This window comes from Scophthalmus maximus, chromosome 18, assembly GCF_022379125.1.
Source record: "Scophthalmus maximus strain ysfricsl-2021 chromosome 18, ASM2237912v1, whole genome shotgun sequence".
Classification (NCBI taxonomy): Eukaryota; Metazoa; Chordata; class Actinopteri; order Pleuronectiformes; family Scophthalmidae; genus Scophthalmus; species Scophthalmus maximus.
This window is the reverse complement of record NC_061532.1, coordinates 4,164,025-4,186,892: the sequence shown is the minus strand read 5'-3', so window position 1 is coordinate 4,186,892 and position 22,868 is coordinate 4,164,025. Positions and strand designations below refer to the sequence as shown.

The 22,868-nt window shown below is 42.6% G+C and overlaps 1 protein-coding gene across 1 annotated transcript in view; it reads right to left on the bottom strand.

The window, feature by feature from the left end:
- Positions 1 to 237: 237 nt before the first annotated feature.
- The window catches only part of ptchd4 (patched domain containing 4), a 34,521-nt gene continuing 11,890 nt past the window's right edge, over positions 238 to 22,868 (bottom strand). The window contains exon 3 of the mRNA XM_035618262.2: positions 238 to 7,023. Coding sequence (XP_035474155.2) covers positions 5,348 to 7,023 — 1,676 coding nt within the window. The 3' untranslated portion in view covers positions 238 to 5,347. The remainder of the gene's footprint in view (positions 7,024 to 22,868) is intronic.

Genomic DNA, 22,868 nt, shown 5'->3' with positions numbered 1-22,868 from the left:
CCCACAGTCCAAAAAATTGGCAGTCGTAAGTGTGAATGCTTGTCTCTGTATGTTGGCCATGTGATGGGCTGATGACCTGTCCAGGCTGTACTTCGCCTCTCACCCAATGTCAGCTGGGATTGGCTACAGACCCCCACAACCCTTTAAGGATAAGTAATGGATGGATGGAGGAAAATAGTCCTACCCTCCATTCTCTGGTTAGAGTAAAATTTATTAAATAACTACAGTACCCAGCGGTTTGTTATTTAGCTTTTTTAATGATAAATGACTTTTAATAAGAAATGAACAAAAACAAAACGATGCGAACCAGTAGGTTTTGGCTGAGTGCCAATGGGAGTCAGATATTTTGAGAAACAGACATACTGTTGGTTTTGGTCTTTTCATGGGATTTGTTGACAATGTTGAATCATGGAAGGGTCATCTTTGAAGCTGGGTTTTCATTTTCATTGGCAAAAATAATAATACAAAGTGTGTTCTAAATATCAGCCATTTCATGCTCTTTCAATAAACTGCTGGTGAGCCCTCAATGTGTTGCTGTAGAAGAATAGTTTCTACTGACTTCTATTCATTTCTAATGATTTTAAAATACACAGTAGTCCAATGAGACAGCATTTGGCGTTGCAAATTAATGCTAGGTGTATAGTAGCGGTAAAATGGTGAGTGTTGGTCGGCAATAGCTTTCTAGCCAACAATGAGTAAGAAGGTGCCAAGATCTAGGAATGATGTTCCAGAAGAGTTAACAATAATGCTAAATATTGAACTCTTCGCTGCCAAGCTTTACCTGCCATATAGCAATGTGTAATAGATTTAATTTGGGGCATAAATTGGAGATCCCATCTATAAACTGTATTTCTTAAATATTTATTTGTTAAAAAATATCATTATGAAGCCTGATGGACTGTTGTGTTGTTTACAACAGGGCCATTGAATACTGTGTGATATCTTTAAATGTGAGGGCCAAGAAGAGGATCTAAAGGACACAAACAATAAAATGGTGGCAACAGTTTCCCCACATAAAAATGTGAATCATCAACAAACATTGACACTGTAGTTTGCAAGGAATAAGATCTAGTATACTGGAAACATTCCACTGTATGTTACTGGCCTACTGTGTTCAACTTTTTTTGCACTTTTTTATTCTTTTTTTAAGAAAATTCGGTCATTAAAAATCTTTCTATAGTATTTGTTTTTCTTAGAAAATATAGAAAAGAGTAATTTACAGGTATTTACAGATGAAATATCCTCTGGCTTTTGTTTTGGAACAGATATATGACTCATTTTGTTCTTTTGCAGCACATGGTGTTACAGAATATCCATCGAAACAACAAACAGAAGTCACCATAGTGGAGCAAAATTAAAAAATACGCAGACTTCATACAGACAAATTAAATACATGCATACATACATACAATACAGTGCCATGCAAAGAGTCCATTTTTGGGAAGTTAATTATTTAAGATTTGCATTTCTTTCCCATTTTCAAAGATTTCATGCCTTCTTGCTATACATACATGACATGGCTTTTACATAATGTGACTTTCACTGCAGCTGCTTCAGGTAGTAGCTTGCCATAAACTTAATAGCAATTTTCAGAACTTGTAATTTGTCATATGAATGTATGCCCTCCTTTTTCAAGTATCCACAGATACACCTCACTGTCATTTGGTCCAGCCTGAACACGCTTGCCTTCCTCAGGCTGCCTGATTAACTGAGATTTTCACTTTCTTGGTGGCAGCGCGAATAAATGAGCCAGGAGTGTCCCGTCAATGACAGCCTGTAAGAACCAGTCGGTGTCCTAAGAAGGTATTGACTAATGTGCAGTCGGCAATATCTGCTCTCTATCACATGATGCCACCCGCTAAATTCTGCCTGCTAGAGGTCAGTTTGAGATTGGGATCTGTTGGGCCTGCTGACCTTGCAGTGTGTTTGTTTTTTCACTGCGACAGAGATTCGTATCTGTTTTTTGACGGACACAGATAACACTGTTTACCCATTTGAAAAAACAGCAGACATTTTGGACTCCTAAGACCGAATATTAAAGAGGGGGTATTATATATATATATATATATATATATCGAATGTTATTTGAACTTACTGAGCACATATCAAATGATCCTCAGTTACTGCATGGACAAGACCAGCTCCAGGCCTGCATGTGTCCTACAGTGGCGATTTACTTTTCGTGTTCTTTCGTGTGTAAATATGCAATTTTCAACATGTTTCTTAAACTGAACTGCAAATGAAGTTTGAATGTGTTTTTACCGTGTATCCAGTGGTATGTTCTCCTATGGTTTGCATACAGAGGATATACACTCACCAAGCACTTTAGTTCACATTCATGCAATCACCCAGTGAGCCAATGTTGTGGCAGCCGAGCAATGATATAGGTCAGTAGCCTCAGTTAGTGTTCATATGTTTAAATATCAAACTGGAGTGGGGAAAATTAAATCTAGTTCACGCAGAATGGAGTAGTAACCCAAAAATCTTCCAGTGAGCAGCAGTTCTGTGAACAAAAAACACCTTGTTGTTGACAGGTCAGAGGAGCATGGTCAGACTGGTTGGAGGTGACAAAAAGTCTGTGGTAACCACTGTTATGAACTGAATATCATGTCCGAAAGAAAAAACAACCTTGAGGAGGATGGTCTACAACAGCAGAAAACATGTCAGGCTCCACTCCTGCCAGCCAAGAACATAAAAAAATCTGAGGCTGCAGTGGACACAGACTCATTAACACTCTGTCTCAGTGTTGTTGCTGAACACGTTCATCCCTGTCGGTTCACCATCTTCTAACTGCTACTTCCAGCAGGATAGTGCTCCATGTCCCAAAGCACACACTGGTGAACATGAACATGACAGTGAGCTCGGTGAACTTCAGTGACCTCCCCAGTCATCCGGTGTGAATCCAGTAGAACCTTTGGGATGTTGTAGAACAGCAGATTGGCAGCATTAATGAGCAGCTGACAAGTCTGCAGAGATGATGTGACGCAGTCATGTCGACATGGAGCAGAATCTCAAAGGAAAGTTTCAATCGTGTTGTGAAATCCATGCCACGAAGATCTGAGGCCGTTTTGGGAGCAAATGGAGGAACTACCCAGTGTGAGTATGGGTTTCTTAATAAAGTGCTTGGTGAGTGTATATATATATATATTATTATGTGAACCCTTCACAATTGTAACAAAACTAAATTATTAATTTGAGAGCATTAAAGAAAATAGTACTTTTCCGAGCAGAGACTTGCACATTTAATGCATCGAAACCGTTTCTTTCTTAGCTAGTAGCATATCGCTCATATCCAGTCTGTCAAGCTGTATCAACCCACCATGGTCTTGAGCTTAGGGGAAAAGGTGTTCATCAAAGCATTAATAGATTAATTCCTTTTTGGCCATATGGGTCCAGGCCAACTAAACAAAATAGCAGCAATTCATCACCTTTTTTTAAACGGCAAACAACTACTTTTGTACACATCTAGCAGTCTTGGAGCAACATTAGCAATAATTTTGTTCGAGTTGTGTGTTCGACCAAATAAAGTAAATATCCAGTCTCCTTCCAACTCAGTTTTGGTTTCCACCAAGTTCCCCGCAAAGGCTCATTTGGCTGCACTGCTAGTTACTACATTTGTCTGTTGTTTAGTGCAGGCTGGGTAGCACAGGGAGGCATTGATAAAGCTTTTTCACAGGCGAAAGCTGCCTGCTGCTGCAAACCAGGCCAATGAGAATGGCCAGAGTAAACCAAAACAGTTAGGTTGTGGGTTGTACAACTACAACAAAGCTGAAAAATGCTAAAAAGTTCTGCCCAGCTGAGGGGAACTGCAACGCCAGGTGATGATTCTCTGTCACCTTGTTTCTATGATCCACCCCTATCATTTTACACTGAAGCATAAAAGCATAGACATCTTGAAGGCAGATCAAAATAAAAATACTCAGAAAAACAATGGGGCATGGAGTGAACATCATGCTCTTCAGCAAGGTTATGTTGCAGGGCTGAATTTTTTACTAATTTGAATTATAAAAATGTCATTGTGATTTTCAACAGAATTTTCTTACAAGTTCTAACGTCACTTCAGCTTTTCCATTTCCGTTTTCACGCTATTCAAAGACAGTGTCCTCAACTGCTTCACAAACCCGAACAACACTGAATGGCAATCTTTTGAATTAGCCAGGACGAAGTTCAAAGTTACTGAGATGTTTTTTTGCTTGTTTGTTTGTTTTTATAGAAATCTGTCAGACAAAAGTTTCTGTACACCATTTGGCACAACTGCTCACACTGAATCACATTCAGAACTTCCAATTACCAGTGCCATGCCAGTGAGCTTTTGCAAGTGGATCACAACGACATTCGTACTCTAACAGAAATTCCATTGTTATCTATCTGATAGATTGTTTGATATTTTCCAACCTTGGAAAAACACTTCACTTTGGGTTTCTCTGGTCTGCAAAAACAGTGTAGTACTCTGAGTACTAATAAGTACTCCAAGAATCAGGCCTTCTCAAAAACACTGCTACCCAATAGTTACTTCTCCCTTTCTCCTCATACGCTGCAGCCCACTGCAGTTAATTTTGCCTTTTGTCTAAGACTTTATTTGACCTCTGGAATAGAGCAGAAATATTGGCCTCCTGCTAACATGAACCTTGACAGTTCTATTCACATAATTCAATGTGCAAGATAATTCTTCACAATGGACACAGTGTATGCCATCTACCCAGATCAGCTGTTCAGCTATTTTTCATGTGACAGAAAAGCATGCAGTGTGCTTCCAGGTCCACAGTTTTCTCTTTCCGCTGAATTTGGTTTTGTTTCTCTTTGCTGTGATCAAGGTGCGAGGTACGATCACAATCGTCATTTGCGTAGCTCTAATCTGTGCACTCTTGTTTTATCACCCAAAGCACTTTCACCAACGTGTCTTCATGTCCTTATTTTAACAGACTGCAATGATCCTCACTCACTGCCTTTGAGATAAGGGCTGCAGGAGATGAACCTAAAATTGCTAATACTTAAATGGACTAGTATACTGTATGTTTAGAATTTACCTACAGATTTAGCAAGCATAAGTTCTGTCAACTACCTTTTTTTAAAATACCAAATAATTGGGAAAGAGCTTTAGAACCGTGAGCATTTTGCAGTTTGTGCAAATGAGATACACTGTCCAGACTGGAGGACTGAATGACTGACCAGTGGGGCTGCGCTCTACTCTAGTCAGCTTTGCTGCTATTGGTTGGGAGTGACGAGTGTCCACTCCTCAGGGGACATATCAGACTCCCCTTTACCTCTAGAGGCGCCTCGCAATTGGAGAATGCCTCATTAACCAATACCTTACCCACTGATATGCATTGCTCAAATTACAAACTACTCAGACGTTTGTCACATGATCAGGATTCTCCCTGACTTCAATGCACTCTATCTCCTCCCGCTCTCTTTCCCTCTCCCTTTCCCGTTCCCTCTCCCGCTCTTTCCGCTTGGCCCGTTTCTTTTTCTTGTGTCTCTTTTTGGATGGCGGGAAGAAGGTCAGGAAGACCGGCAGGATGACGAAGCAGTGCAGCACAGTGCAGCCTGCAGTGAGGAGGGAGCACTTGAACAGTGTGTAGGTCAGATTGGAAGGCACAAACACCAGGGGCATGATCCCGATCACAAAGCAGGATGTGTTCTGCAGGATGGCAGCCCCGTGCTCCTCCAGTGCCAACTTGATGCACTGCGTCCTAGTGTGCTCGGTGGCCAGCACAAAAGTGTACAGGTGTGGTGCACAGTGATCCATGGCGAAGTTGAGGGTATAAATAAGGCACAGAATTGAAATGCTGTCCATGCCAACGTTCCAAAGGGTCATCAAACCCAAGACGCCCAGTTCTACAGATGTGACTGTGAGGATGAGCCAGAAGTTCCCTAAGGGGTTGATGACCAGGAAGAAAGTGAGGATGAGGATGGTGAGTACACTGAAGCCTGAGGTCAGGATGGGGGAGATGACGGAGGAGCTGTAGCGGTCCATGAACACAAACGTGGGATTGAAGGCAATGAACTTGATGCTGTTGATCAGCATCAAGGGACGGAGCTTTTCCAGAAGCTCCACCACCTCCTCGCGCTTCTTCTCAGTCGTCCGCGCCACCAAGTACATCCGTGAGGCAATAATATCGTACTCGTCAGTCTCACGGTTCTTTGAGAATATGATATCCTCAGTGAAGTGCTGGTACTCCGGGCTGCGCAGGAAGGAGCCTTTAAGGATGGTGATGAAGTCGCCCTTGGTCGACGCACTCACGTTTACCACCCGCAGGTAGTGGAAAAAGTTGTCCATCCAGGAGATCTTGTTGAAGCCATGACTCAGTGTCTTCAGGTGCTCCTGCACTGTGGAGTTCCAGTACTCAATTGGCTCGTAAATGTAAAACCCAATCACAGGACTGTAGTTACTGAAATATTTCTGCTGGGTCAGAGCATATGAAACGCTTGGAGAGTTACTAGCCAACAGGTTGACGACATTCGATCCGTCACTGATTTGTAAACATCCCATGAATGAAAAAGAGGCGTAGATAAGATAGAGGATGACCACAAAGGGTTTGACATAAGTGTTGGTTATCCATTCTGTGTAGTGCTCTCGCAGGAAGTGCTGGATGAAATGATTCTGGTAGGGGACACTGTCATGGTGCGTGGACAGGTCATGGCCGTCGCTCATCATAGTTTTAAACCATGTGGGCTGGCGGTCCAGATACTCCACTGAGGGGATTTTGCAACAGAAAACACTGTGGTAGCGGTTCTGCTCCAGCTGTCCAGCAAACACCAGGCAGGAGCCGTAGAAAGAGAAAACGTAGAAGTAGTTGACCAGTATGGCGACGCACATGCTCTGGCAAAAGATTTTCACCGACTCGATGTTGGTAAAAGGGCTAGCTCCCATGCCGAAGGTGATGATGTAGAGTGAGCTGGTCATGGTGTAGCACACCATCACGTCGGCAAAAGCGTCCGCCACGCGCTCCTTGAAGGGGAGGTTTTCCCTCGTTCTCCTCCAGCCTGCTAGCAGCTCGAACACTCCTTTGGTTCCATGGCCTAGAGGAAGTAAGAGAGAGAGAGAGACATATTAATACTGTGTACATTAAAAACATAGACCACAAATATTTCTTTTTGCATGATATGATCATTGCCAGGTAGTGAAATGGTCCATGTCTTTTTTTTGTGCCACTGTTCTGATTATATGTGGCTTTTGTATGTTCAACTTCAATGGTTTGTTGTAGATGTCAAAGCCGGAAGACTACGTTTTGTCATGAATATAAATAATTTTTTCAGACATCCAGGTTTCTGGAAGTCCTGTTCATTTCTGCACAAATACATAGGCATGAAACTCTCCCTGGTGAATTGAACACAAATATGGAGTGAATAATAGACATTTATTTTGTTTGAAAACATCTTGAAGAAAGGTAGAAGCCTAAGATGATAACTGGGACTCCTAAGATACATTTCAGTAGAAATCCCCCAACTACTGACCTTTACGACTAAATGTACCACGTCCAATTATCCTGCTTTCACTGCCAACTAGTGGTGACAACATATTTTTCCACACCCTGTGCAGCAGTGAATTAGTGTGGTGTTATAGGGCAACTTTGCATCCCAGGTGGATGTGGTCACTACTACAAGAGATGCCGTTTGATGACAATGACGTTGGGGATGGTTCAAGAGACTTGCAGCTTTATTCCTCCTCTGAAACTCTAGCGTTGAATATTACTTACTTTAAAATTCTGTTACATGTTCCACTGCCAGTGCGGAAAAGTTGGCATGATGAATTAAATTCAATAAATAATCGATTTCTGGGATGAGCTCTGCAACTATGGGGCTGCCTTTTGCCCCTATGGCCTCCGCTGCATCAACTACTTTTTTTTTTTTAATACACTGCAGCTCTGATTCATGCCTCTGTCAGACTTCTTCTGCACAGCCACTGCAGCCAAGGCTCATGGGTTTTGTATGACAAATTAAAACAGAAAGGATTGTTCCACAGTCAAGGAGGGAGAACATCATGAAAACAAAATACTGAAAAAGTGAGATTTACAGTGGGGAAAATACTGAAGGGACCAGTGGCTCTTCACTGTTCCAACTTTATTACACATTTTACAGTATTTTGATCAATACGGTGGTATGACAATTTACTGGAAAATGTCAATAGAAGAAGTAAATATGCAAAGACATCGCCTGATTCTGGGGCAAAGCAGAGCTGTTTTGGTGTGACTGGTTAACATGCATTTGGATGTGGCAGTGGTGGTCAGTGTGATTGTCTTGTAAATTTGTCAACACTACAATAAATCTAATGTTCTTCCACCAAGTAAATATTTCAGCAACAGCGAAAATGGATTTGGCCAATGCGCATGTTTGTCTGCTAACATCAGCTTAAAAAGATGCCTTTTAGTTATAGCACTGTAAGGTTGGCAGGAAAGTAAGGGGGGTTGACAGCGTTATAAATTTCCCCTTTGTTTGACACAGAGGGGGGAAAAAAAGTCAATTAACTATAAAGGATTAAGCGAATGTAATGAGTCGGCTAGATGGCCTCTTCCTGCTTTTAGTTTTATTAAGCGGTTCGGCAACTCAATTAGTTAGTGTCAGTTGGTTTATAGGCTGTGGAGTGAGAGGAAATCCACACGCCTGTTTTTTTTCCAGCGTTACATCAGGGGTGTTTGCATGTGTTTCCCCTCACTAGTTACCAAATAGGATGTTAAGTAGTGTGTCATTTTCTAGACATGATTGGAAAAGCTCGGGGATTCATTACAGTGATTGATTGCTGGCAGGTGGAGGTGGATAATAACAATGAGCCCATCTGGTTAAGTGTCCCCGGTTCTTATCTTTGAAGAGCGATTCTGACGTGTGTGTGTGTGTGTGTGTGTGTGTGTGTGTGTGTGTGTGTGTGTGTGTGTGTGTGTGTGTGTGTGTGTGTGTGTGTGTGTGTGTGTGTGTGTGTGTGTGTGTGTGTGTGTGTGTGTGTGTGTGTGTGTGTGTGTGTGCGCGCGCGCGCGCGCGCAGTAAAGGCCCTATGCTGGAACCCGGGGATTTCACAATCACATAGCATGTGTGCCAACCACTAGGCGGAAGATAATGAAAAATTCCCTTCTTTAAATGTTTAAATGTCTTCCTCAGTTCGTCCAATTGTCCAAAACCAAAACATAGTAAATTTACATTGATATGAAACACAGGGAAGCAGTAAATCCTCACATGTAGAACCACGAACAAACAAATCATTATCATTTGTCCTTGAAAATGACAATTTACTTAACGGGGAAAAAAAATGGCACTTTATTTGATGCCAGTGGGAAAAGCCTATCGATCAAATACATGTTCTGAAGTTGCTCAATTTTAATTTTAGGTGTGCCACTTTCTTAAAAGGCAAACAAATACTGTTTGTAATTCCTTCTCACGCGTTTCCCTACAGTATATCTATCAAGGTGTTTTACATAAAAAGCTGCGTGTTAAAAAGGTTTATACAAGTGAAAATTAACGCAACACTAAATCAAAAGACATTGCTCTAAGAAAACTAGTTAAAAATATTTACACCACGTAACTGCCAGGTATAACTGTGAAACGGCCGAAGAAACCAGTCCCATGACCCATGGAGACTGAAGAATTGAATAGGAAGCCTAGTACAAGGACAAGCTGTAATATTGAGCCAAAAAAATAAACTGAAATACAACAACAAAATCCAGGGGTTTCAAATGTCATCCAGTGGACAAATAAATGAACCCCAGGAAAAGCCTGTTCAGTGCCGGAACCTTAGTGATTAAGAAAGTGAGGAGGCAGGAGGGAGAGGAGCACATGGCTGGGAGCGAGACTGAAGCTCAATGCTAATCATCTTAGGAGGAAACCGACAGTTCTCTCAATGTCTGAATGCTGATGGATGCAAAAGTGAGCGTCCACAATTTTACAGGGGCCTCTTGAAAACATAGACAGAGGCTGAACTCCCTCTGGCCTCCATTATTGCTGTGATAAAACTAAACCAGTGTCACAGTGAAGTCCTCAACACAACGGAGCATGCACGGAGACATACACACAGAATGACTACCATCTTAGAACTTTACAGCCTCAACTAGGAGTCTGCAGGGAAGGTCCGACTCTAATTTGTTGTTGCACCCGCCATCCTCGCCCACACACGAACACATCCATAGAGACACCACATGAACAAGTCTGCCTCCTTTCACCTCCATTTTTTGACGGCTGCGGTGAAGAAATTCAACACGTGGTCCTCCATATCTGTGAACAGCTATTGTCCAATGACTGGGGATAATAGCTGCAGCCTACCTGGAAAGACCTCACAAATATGCTTTTCAAGCTTCACAAAGTTCCCTGCTGCTATTGAGGGCAATGATGTAGACTGTGGTGGAATAGTCTATTTTGCCTAGGAAGGTTTTCAATGGAGTGAAATGAGCCAGCGGCAGCCATGACAACATTAGCGATATAGAAACAACAGAACAGTAGTTTTATTATGATGACATGATTCAGAGCCGATGTAAATCCTCACATGACTGGCTAAGCTCCAAGTCACATCTGTCCAGTCAGCAGTCATGTTTAGGAACAAGCATATTGAACTTTATAGCATGATCATCATAACATAATACATACATAAATTCAGTTCGGTCTTCTGTTTTGGCTGGATCCTCCTCTAATGCTGCCCTTCCATGTGGGATCCCTCAGGGATCAGTCCGGGGTCCCTTGTTATTCTCTATATATACATGCGACTTTCTAAACTCCACTGTGAAACAGCAAATGTCCAATCTCTTTCTTTGGACATAAATCCAAGCAAAATTAATTGTGCTATATTTGAACAGAGCTATAATTTTTTACATTCAGGGTATGAATCTGCTTGGAACAAACGGCTGTCAACATCAGATTCAGAAGGTGTTGATACTTACTTTCTGAAAATCACCACGTTAAAGAAACTAACATCCTTATACTGTTTAATACTGTAATGCAAAGGCCAACTAGCTGCCAGAGAGCACAATAAGTACTCTTTTGTCTTCTATGAATCAACCACTTTATATGTTGACTTTTTGCCAAAGGACAAGTTTGCCTTAGCCTTTATGTGCATCACATAATCATATTAAGAGATTCTGACTTTCCGGACGTTTCTCCTCAACAATAAATCCTGGTATATTTGGTGAAAACCTTTGCTAATTGTCTGCCTACAACATTGATGAATTTATGCAGCAAGACAGCAGCTGCAAAACACATCTCAGTGCCCTTATACAACCCTGCAACCTCCTCCTGAATCACTTGTTCCCCTTCTGCTTAATGGGGAATAACTAGTACTGTCTGCCAGCCACTGCAGCAGTGTGTCAGGAAGCAGGGATGGATAAAGAGAGGGGGGAAAGATGAGAAGCTGTAGCTCAGACTGGAAGGATGAAGAGGCAAGAGGCTTTGTATCTCAAGCACCTCTAAGATGCAGGTACAGGCCACGAAAGGATTTTAAGAGGGCAGTTCATCACTGGCTGTCCTGTAGACTATTTTCTTCCCAAAAGAGAAGCTGGGGGTGAAAACAAAGTCCTCATAGTCTAACAGCCTGAACACAGCGGTGCATTTATGGAGGCCCTGGCTGCGTACGCTCTCCCCCTCCTCCCCCCGGCCCACAACGAAAAGCCACTGAGTCATTAAACTACACTGCTGCTCTAAAACTTAGGTGGCACTTGGACCCCTGAAATGCATTCATCATGTGGCGAGATGTCACGTCAGGTGCTCCCGCCCACCGCAGGTTCCTCCAATCAGGGGGACTGTTAACCATCCCAGCTTATCGCACCGGTGGTGGCGACAAAGGAGCCAATATCGCAAGGAGGACGTCTCGTCGCGCAAACTCAATAAAAACACACGAGGGGGAATGAAAGTGCGGATGACCACAGCGGGAGCCCACAGCGGGAGCCCAAAGGCAATCTCCACGTCCAAGTCAATATCTGGGTGATAACGCTCAATAAAACCCCAGTCTCTCTTTTCTCTACGGCCATAAGGAAAATTTCTCTTAACTCTTAATTCCAAAAGCAGATTTTCCTACATTTTGGTGGCATGGCTGACTAAAGCTGTGAGCTCATGCAGTTTTTGGTGGAGGTTATCTCAACCCTGCTGCAGGGGATTACATACAGTGATGACTACTGAAAGAAAGGATCAATACCCAGACTGCAGGGTGAGATTAACAGGCGTGCACTAAGTAGCACTAATATTGTAATGTCATTAGTTTTGCACATATTTGCAAGACATTCATCATCTGGGGATTCATCATCTGGGGATCATGAATGAGTGGACCAAATTTCATGAGCAGTAAATCGTAACCTGCCGTTGGTGCTAGAGTCAACGTCCATCCTGTATGTCAAAATATTTCCCCCCCAGGACCAAAGTGTTGGACCAACTGACAAAGAGACATCATCAGCGTCACTGAAAGCAATTCTTGGGGATTTGCAAGGTCGGCCAATACCTCGTGTTCTCGTCCGGCGATGGAGTTGGCTTTAACATAGACGCTGTCACGTCACTTTTTTTTATGCCAACGTCATGACAAATGTGTTTGGAAGTTATTTGGTGTCGAATAGAGTTTTGTCATGGCAGATGGAGCAATGTTGGACCCTGTTACATTGAAATTTATGTCACAAGCGAAAAAATGTCACACTGCTCCTCTGCTTTTAATACATTTTAATAATGCACACACACACACACACCCACATACACTTAAACTCCCCCCCTGCGGTTCAGTGGCATCATTATCCTGCATTTTGAGTAGGAGGCTGGCAGGGCTTGAAACAGAGTTACTGGAATCACCTCCAGGTGGAAAACAGTAAATTTGGTCATTTGCATTTTTAAGCCCTCGCCTTCCGGGGGGGGGCGGGGGGGTGTCTAAAACTATGTTACTGTTGCTGCTCTGCGGTAAACTGTCTCCAAACTGTTTTTTAACGTGCCCTGTACACGTCCACTTTCACACTTTTTCTTCATTTCTGGCCAGCAGCATGGTTTTGTTGTTCAAACATTCAAATAAAGTAGCGTCTCTGTCTGTTGAGGAGGTGTGAGGATTGATCAGACTTGGCGGTGTCATTATGAGCTCCGTGCATTTGTATGTATGCGTCCTTCGTTGTAGGCCTGTGTCTGCCTGCAAATACATAACACCACAAACTGGTCCCTATATTATACAGTCATATTAGTCCACAATTAAAATTGCACTTGGCTACGGCACGATCATTTTAAGTTGAGGGACAGCTACACCGTTCAAGCTGTTTAGCAAGTTTTTAGGTGTGCGATTCGGTCGTCCACGTATTCGCATTTCCAATTTGCACAAAAAACACCTGAGGTGGAAAGCTCCAAAAAGGTTTGCGTAGTGCAAAAAGTGTTTACGCTTGGTAGAGGTGGAAAAGTTGGTGCGTCGTTGAAAGCTGACAGTTATGAAGTGCAATGGAGAAAAATTGCAGAGGGGGAAAACAACAGACGTGTGTGGACCAATGAGCAGACGGCAACGTTCCTCGAATTAGTACAACTAACAATATGATTTGCTCTCGGTGAAAAAAACTTGCCATCATGTTTGCACATTCATCTTTTTCCTTTACTTAAACTTTTGTCCACAATCTTTTAGTTAGACCATCTGTTTGCACCCTCTTCTACTGCTCTCCCTCACTGGAGAATAGTGCCTACTTAAAATCTCAATGACCTTCTGATAATTACAGTGGTGGAAAGAAACATGCCTAAATTAGCATTTTTTCTGAAACGTTTTCTTAAAATTTGCGATTTCATTTGGATGGAAACCCTGCATTACTGTAGACGTTGTTACTCTTCGGACTGAAAAACAATATGCACAGGATAACCTATCTGAGCGAAACCCTCTATAGATGTAACTTCAGTGGGTGGACGTTTTCAAAAGGCACGGACAATCATAAATGTCTCCAGTTTAATGAGACGCTGTTCTGTCACATCCGATCTCGGGATTAGACAGATTCCCTGGATGAAGCTTTAATAATGCGTCAAAGTAAGTGTCTGTTCTTGCTTTATCACAATTTGTTGGAGTTCGGGTTTTGAAGAAATTCCGAAAAACAAGAAAAAAAGGAGTGACTTTGGGATGCATGTATGAACTGAGGAATAATTTACCACACGTAGTTCCTTTGTCAACGTCAATGTGCAGAAGGCAAACCAGACCGAGCGCAGGGAACACTTATCACTACGCACAGCCGCAAAAGACGAATCAATCGCCTTTCTGGTTCTGAATTTTTCCGTCGGGTGATGAATATTTTACACAACTGTCGCAGAAAAACCCACGGCCATCGACACGACTCTAAAACAACATAGGAGAGAAAAAAACAGCTGTCTCAATCTCACCTTTGATGTGACAAGACCTCACTAACAATTTAATGACACGCAGCCCGCAAGAACCACAGCACACCAAAATATATACGGTCACGGAAGGAGGATGCACAGGTAACAACAATTTTTATTTCAAAACAATCAAGACCTCACGTCTCTTTGATGCCGTACTTGGGTTAAGAGGGGGCCCCCTCAAAGCACCGCACCCCCTTGCTGATCTGTCCCATTAGAAATGGATTAGCCTCCCGGCCCACCTGCTCACCGACTGTCATCGCTAACCGTGGCTCTGGTCCCAGTCGACATTCACACGGCGACGCGAATAATAAGATCTAATGAGAGGGTGAAATGCAGGAGGAAGCATGTGCGGCTCGTTCCTAAATCGTTTTGGTTGTTGTGTTGTTTAATTCTGTACACGCTTTAAAAAATATAGGCCAATGGGCCGCGGTGGTCCCACACCGACTTAATGCCATTTCAACTGTCACCTTGCGGATCTGAGCTGATCTGGTATGTGTCGTGTTGATTAAAGTTCTGTCACATTGGACTGCATACTGGTGAATCCATTAAAAGAAACAAAATTAAACTCTAATACTTTATGCTATGGTTTGAATTTCAATGCATTAGTATTAGCAATGTGTATCACATAATCTACAAGAGGAAGATACTAGTTACAAACGCATACAATGGTTTGTGTGTCACTTTGGGGTAGTCACAAATGCGTGTTCAAATCCACACGCAATTTTGGAAGCAATTTGTGCACGCCTAGAACAGTTTTTAGCAAACGCACACATCACAAACTGAATAAATATCAATATTTTACGGACACATTTTTAAGTTGAACTTCACGAATGTAATACTGTTTGCTTTCAGACGCTTTTCTAAATAGACAGGTATGGTTCGTCACCCCTCGATTAGAACACACACAGTATAAAACAAATGTAAATATAAGTACATGGAAAAATAGCTTTACTTTCTCTCATCTTTCAGATAGATTATGTGATTTACATTTCTCTCCATAGAGTGGAGCATGCTGCTGTGTGTTTAGGTCAGCTATTTTTTGACCAGGGAACTCTGACACTAATGTGAGGATCAATACTTTCTGACATTACAAGGAGGAGCCACATATGTACTGTATGAATCTACTCTCTCATACATACATGGTTTGTCTCCATGATATTACCATGACTTACATCATTTCCTGGAGACTTACGCTAACCTTAACCATAAATACTACCCACCTAACCCTAACAATAACCCTAACCCTAGCCTCAACATTCAAGTATGAATTTGAACATTCATAACTTCAATGTTTAAATGTAATGATTTAGTTATGCAGACTTGCTTTTTGTAATAATAATGTGACCCTGTAAACAGACTTAGGTCGCCACAACATGAATACCTTGACATCACACACACACAATGTCTAGGTCGGCTACATCAAGGTTGGTGGCAGTGGTGTAGCAGTTGGGAATACAAATGACTCGCCTGCGATGTAAAAAGCGCTGACAAATGAGGTTGTAAACAGGTTATCAGGTCTGCGTCTACTTGCTTCTGTGGCTGCAGCCGGAGTCGGAGCCGGAGCTGCAGACACTGCACTTTATTTGAAGGCATCTGCCGAGAACTCATGTTCATTTCGAGGCTTTTTCTGTAGGATGCAGAAGTTGGGAAAAGGGTGCGATCAAAGCGAACTCCTCAAGCTTCGCCGCAAACAGCTGTACCCGAGGGCGCGGGAAGGTGGGTGCTGCAGCACCCCCTAGTGACAGGGGGCGGAACACGGTCATTTTTTCAGTCTATAGCCTTGATCAATCCTCAGCTTTTCAGAATGTCTCCAAGCAAAAATATTTGGAAGGGGGATTTAATTCTTGCATGTTTTGTTCTGTTGTGCAAAGCATGTGTAGTGTGTGACATCCACTTGTATTGCCCGTGGTCTAGCGTCCTTGTTAGCGCGTCGGTGTCACGCGCCGGAGATCGCGAGTTCGAGGCCACCCTCTGACACATTATTGAATCATCCTTCCCTCTGCTTTTTTTCCCTCTGCGTGCGCGTGCACATATATCGTGCACACTTTTGCTGTGCAGCGCCCCTCAGCGAAAAAAAAAAAATGTCCCCACTCGCCTGGAACTGTACCTGACTTCTGTTTCGAGTGGGGGGGAAAAGCTTCTACAAAACAATGATGTTATCGTGTGCTACTTATACTTGACGAGACTGGATTGGGAGAAAGAATGAAGACATCAAAATACGAGTAGCATTATTATAATTATTATTATCGTCATCATTACTATTGTTATTCATCCTGCCCATATGATGCTTGGAGAATTGTCACAACTTCAGCCAGGCTTTAGTTTTTTCCTTGTCTGCCCCACCCCTTTTTGAACTTTGGACTTCCCTTTTTGCCTGCCCCTACTAAGAGGCTACTCTTATTGACCACCTGGTTTGACTCTACTCCGCTTGTTCATTAAACCCCGTTTCTGCACCCTGCAACTTTTTGTGTCCTGCTGTTGGGTTCTCGCCTTACGGGAGATTAATATTTTTGGGGAACAAGCGGGTTCGTGTCAAGGCCAAATAACAAAGGGATATTAACATTACCAAAAATGTCACAGCTGCAAGGATGTCTTTTAAGAATATGTATCTTTTTTCTCTCTCCTCGCTTTCATATTTTGTCCATCTTAAAAACTCTAATAAAATCCACGAGGCCCCCCCAAAAAATGCATTCAGACCACATGTTTCCGTGAAAAATTTAAATTGATTAAAAAAAAGTAACGCAATTTCATATATTGTTTTCATCACATGATTAAACTGGGGGTTTACCACACAGTCTGGCTGTAAAAGTCAAATCTTAAGGTTCTTGAAAGTTACAACAGTCAGAACTCATGTCTGAACAAAGGTCACATGTAGTCTTATATTTCCACCATAAAGTTGGGAAATACAAGCAGCATTCATCTTCATTTGTTAAATTGGTAGAGTGGCCTTTAAACAGGTGATCGGAGGGCAGCGACGATGACTGTATATGTCTCCAGTACCATGTTCTTCACCAAAATTACAAGATATTGAAGACATGCTAGTGACTTTGACGATAATGTGTGTGTTTATGGGTCAGTTCACCCGTTTTGGTCCAGACTGAATTGGATTCAGTATCGTAGACGTTGTTTGCCTAAGCTTTCTCTTCTGACTGGTGATCCTGTAGTGCTTATGGGTGAAATAACAACAGTTATTGGATGGTTTGGGTTACAGACATTCATGCTCGACTCGGGATGAACTTAAAGAATTTTGGCGATCCCTTAAAATTGTTGTTTTTTGACATCGGGTCAAGTTTGTCATCTGTGTTAATTCGTTGGGATCTGACTACATATCTGCAGTTTGGCTCTAGACTCTCAATATCTGTATTAAAAAGAAGTGAAAACTTCTTTTGTTTCAAATTGCAGTTTGAATCATCATCTGGTACAAGAAAACCCAATGATCCTTGTTTGGGTTGGGGCATAAAAGCAAAGCAAAAATCTATTACTTTCAGACAAATCTGGAAATTTGTCGGTAAAATAACTTCTGACAAAATCCCTTTTGATATCTGCTGGTGTAGAACAGCTGAGGTTGGACTTTTGTCCTCAAGTTGCCTTATTTTTGCCAAATGCACATACAGGAGAGGGAGCAGAGAATTGTAAGATAAAGAGAGCTGTCGGCTTGCTCCTTTTACATGCAGGAAGCATTCATCTTGGTAGGTTTGCTTTATGTTCCCGGATCATTATGTGAATGTGGAGGGACTCAGGAGTCAAAAACTGTTATCATCTGATTTGATTCAACTGTGCGTTTTCCTTCCAGACACCGCAATCTGTTCCAGCCGCAAGAAACACCCAGTCTCGTTGCATTGTAAATACGGCAACGTGCACATTTCAGTCTTCAGTTGAAGATTAGACACAGAATTATGAACTGAGGGAATGGATGGAAAAAGCTAAATAAAATGCATGGAAAAGCTAAATAAAATCAGTTCACGATACTAGGAATGGGGCCAGCAATAACTCTTGCTCCTAGCATAAAATCTGTCCTCCTGGTGACAACATTCAATTCCTGATGGAGTCCAAACAAATATTGGAATCACTTACTCTAACAGAAATGGTGTATTTTACCATTTGGGACCATTTCATCATTGAGCTATATTAATTAATGTATACACTCAGTGTATTAGTCCTCCTTGCAGTCCTTAATAATGGTCCCGAAGCTGCCATACCTCCATCATCCCCGAGCCACTCACGGCAATAACATCCCACAGATCGATCATCGGTCTTCCAGTGCCACTTACTGAAACAGGCAGGAATTCCCAGGGGGCTTTTCACTGCCAGCGTCGATGGCCACTGCGCATGACCGGCTGTAAATGTTGAGTGTAGCTATCTATCTTGCCCTCACAGGTAAAGAAAAAAACAAACAAGTCCATTTGTAAAAAAAATACCAATGTCGAGAAAGCAACAAGACTGACAGGAACATCACAGGCTTGGATCGATGTGGCCGAGTGTAGAGAGTGGTTCTATACTGACCCTCCCTCCTCTAACTACTACTTTCCCTTGCATGCAAATGGTTACATGTTGAAATGTGTAAAGACATAGAAAAAATATTATCTACTTTCATAAAGAGGGGATCTGTGCTATAATGGAGGGCCTCCGGCCAAAACAGTCCTGGGAACCTGAGAAGATGAACTACTAATATCCAAAATGTATCAAAGTTCGAATGTGGCGCTCTTGAACGGTACCGGAAAGTTTCAGAAGGCATTTCCTACTCAGTTTGTACCATTATTACTAATATCAATATAGACACGATACGAGTGGTGGCTGTGGCCCAGGAGGTAGAGCAGGGGGGAGTCCACCATTGGTGAATGACCTTACTGGTTTGACCCCCTCGATCCCCCAGTCTGCATGCCGAAGTGTCCTTGGGCAAGACACTGAACCCTAACTGGCCACTGATGGCTCTTCCGTCAGAATGTGAATGATGTGTGCATATACCAGTACTGTATGTGTGTATGAATGGGAGAATATGACTAACTAGATGCTAAATGTGTGCTCAAATGAAACGCAAAGCAAATTCATCCCTCAAAATAGTCTTGTGAATTTGCATTTTGCTTATCCTGTGTTTATTAGTTGTAGTATTATTAGTAGTCCGAGTAAATTAGCCCAAAAGCCCGAGTACTGATTGTATAGCCATTAGCTTTAGCTGGCTACACTACTATGGACTCGCCAGAGGTACATTTTCAAGTGGACCGGATGCATCTTCACTGCATTCATCCATTGACTATTTATGCCTCGCACACAAACAGTACAGTACATACAGTACTGTAATGTCATGCATGTCATGAGTCATTTGTTTTTGTAGAAAACCACGATTGCAGCCAGCAAGAGTGCAATATTAGAATAAAATAAATACACTGTTGTACTTTAATGCCAACGACAGGATAATAATATTGAAATGATCTGCCCATTATTGCGTATCCACGGAAACACATTTCATTATTCATTAAAACCTGTGTACTTTGCCATTCATGTCCTGCCTTAATGTGATGTGAACTTTTATATGTGCGTTTAATATCCTTCAGGCAGGGTCCACTTAATTAGCCATTCCTGGCTTTCGACCCTAACGAGAGGTCCTCTTGAGCAAATCGAACGTGGCAGTAGCTACATTGCATAAGTCCACTTTGTGTTCCGAATATATGTACCCCAGGTGTGAGCCACTGAACCCAGCAGTAAATCTCCGAGCTCACAACACCCCCATCTTTGGTGGCGATATCCCTTTTATGTCCATACTACATAATCGCCGTAGGAGCCGACTGTTCATTGTAAAAAAAAAAGAAAAGAAAAAAGGCTTTTGTTGTTTGACATTCTACCTAAAATAAAAACACAAGCACCTTTGTGCGTGGGAGCCATTCACAGCAATCTGTTCTCGCGGTGAATGAAATAAGGGCCGAGGTAAAAGAAAAAGTGGGATTGCAGCTCGGCAGCACAGAGTACCATCATGTCCCAGTGGGATGCAGGGTAGCTGCACGTTGTGTTGAGTAAATAAAATACAGTTTGGGAAGGTCAATATACCTGAGTTGATTCGGGCCTGTCAGGCAGAGGCGCCACTTCCTCTGTGAAGTCACAGCATGTATGTTTCATGAGTCCTCCTCCACTTTCTCTGCCCCCCCGTGCCTGCCTGGTTTTCTCGCACTTCTAACAGCCATCGCATATCCAGAGAGAGAACAAAGTGACAAGCTCGGCTCAGCAGTAATTGGCCGGCTCGAAGATGACACGGCAGATAGACGCAGGGGAGACGGGCAGGAGGAGAGGCTGCTCCATATTAAACTAAGGTCCGCCGACACGGGGCGGTACCTGCCCCGTGTCGGGGTTTTCTCCCTCTACACGATTCAAAGGCCAGAGATGACATCAGGCGGAGTGTTCAGAGAGAATAGCAGATCCGTTCTACTATGATATGAGACCAAGGGGAAAACCACGACACCGTTTTACATTCTTTTAACCAGCCGAAATCAGTTTCAGAGGAAGGGGAAATTCTTTCTTGAATAATTGGATAACCATCAAACTTTGTCACAACGTTGCAAAAATCTATTTTGTTTATCGTTGCATTGACTGTCAGGTCAGATCCCAAGCCCTGTTCACTTGTTTTCAAATCAGGCCGTTCTCGATTTAAATTGGACATTTTTGCCAAGCTTGTACCAATTCGCCCCTAGCGGCAATGTTCCCTAGCGGCATGATGCCGCAACCGCTGCACTTCTGTAGATGAGCGGAGCCTCACCTTGTGCCATTTATGTCAGAGTTTAACCTCAATTCCATCTGACCTTTCGGGCGGTTTGCTGTCTCTCTGGAGAAGGCTTTCACCACACAGGCCTGACGGCTGGTGAGCTTCAGGGATGGATGGAATTCATGGTTGTTCTACACCTTTTCTACTTCAGCCGTTTTTTTTGGTAGTCTGTGCTTCTGAAATATACTAGCATGGTGGCCTACGGACAGCCCATTGGGGTTCAGTGCTTGGTTGTCGTACCCACATGTGTAATCATACACTGTACATGTGAAGGTACTTGTTTCGAATGGGTCAACCATGTAGATTTGTCAATTTCAAGAGGATTCAAAGGAAACAAAGTCAAATAAAATACAACAGAATGTGCAGACAATATGATATTTATATATATTTATATATCAGCATATTGATAGTAAAAAAATAATGTTTTAATGATACACTCTTACTCACTCATGTTCTTATGGTGCCCAATTGCGCTATAATGGAGAAGGTTAAGTACCTCACAAATGGAGCTCTAAAAGCCATGCACTTTTTTTTTATACACACTAAGCCTAAAAGGCTGCGTTAAATTCCAAGTTGTTCACATCTCTGACAGCACATCTCACCTAGCCACTTAATACCCCCTCTTCTGGTTGTGAAGATGCATCAAAGTCTCTAATTCTTCATGCACCCTTAGACAGATGTTGGTCAGCACTAAAAAAGAGAATTCTTAAAAAGCAAACGGCCGAATGGTGTCGCGCTGTGACTGTTCAGCAACTGCAGCAGATTTGGATTTGGAAAGTCCACATATTCCTTACGTCCACCTTAAAATGTGGACGGAGAGGGCATTATGTCACCATCTGTATCGCATACTGTACGTGGCAGTATCAAATTGTGACAAGCATCAACGTGTAGACCGATTTTGTTTTCCTCCGGAGAAAACCTTCAGTATCATTTTTGAATAACACAGCTATTCTACACATCGGGGGTTTTAAATAGAACATTGTGATCCCAAGTGTTCCTGTAATCTCCACAGAGGAGATGAAGGCACACAAAAAACAACTAAGAAGCCACGGGACAATATTCAGATAAGATAATTAGGTCTATGGTGAATATCACCACCATAATGAATCTTGGGACTGGGCAAAATGAGGCTCGCAAGTGTCTCAGCTTCAGCAGGGACGTCTGTTCGCATGAGGCTGAGAGTTAGCCGCCAGCTGCAGGCCAACTCATTAGCTCAAAAATGAAACAGCAGAGAGAATTGTTTTCTTCAAAAGTCCAGTCAACTGATTTCATGGGATCATCATCTGCACTGAACGACGGCTCTACTGTTCCGTACCAAGATCTCAGACAAAAGCGAAAACTGTGAAAGGCGAGTTCAGGAGCAACGTTTAGGTCAATTAGATGGGAACTGTCATCCCACATTTGGACATGATGACATATGAGAGAGCTTTTACAACTAATAACGATAATACCTCAATCACGGATACTTTTAGACATGGAAAAAGGTTGATTCGTATGCAGATGACGGACCACGGTTTTGTGTGAACGAGCTTGCACAGTGTCCAAGGTGTGTATTTGTGGAAATGATTCTTCCGCCAAATAGTCTGCGGTACATCCACACAGACACATTTTTTCGTTTTGAAACTCACTTTCCCACTCTTGCCTCATTTACACACAGTGACCGTATTACTCGGGGGAACTGAAACGGCCCGCGTCAGGTTTGAAAACGCTGAAAGTCTAAAATGGGCCGAAAGTGAGATTTCAGAAACCGCAGCGCACGCGACCATCTTCGGTTCCTGACTGGGTCTTATCAGTCCCGACGTAGCCTTCACTGATTCACCACATTCCTCTCACT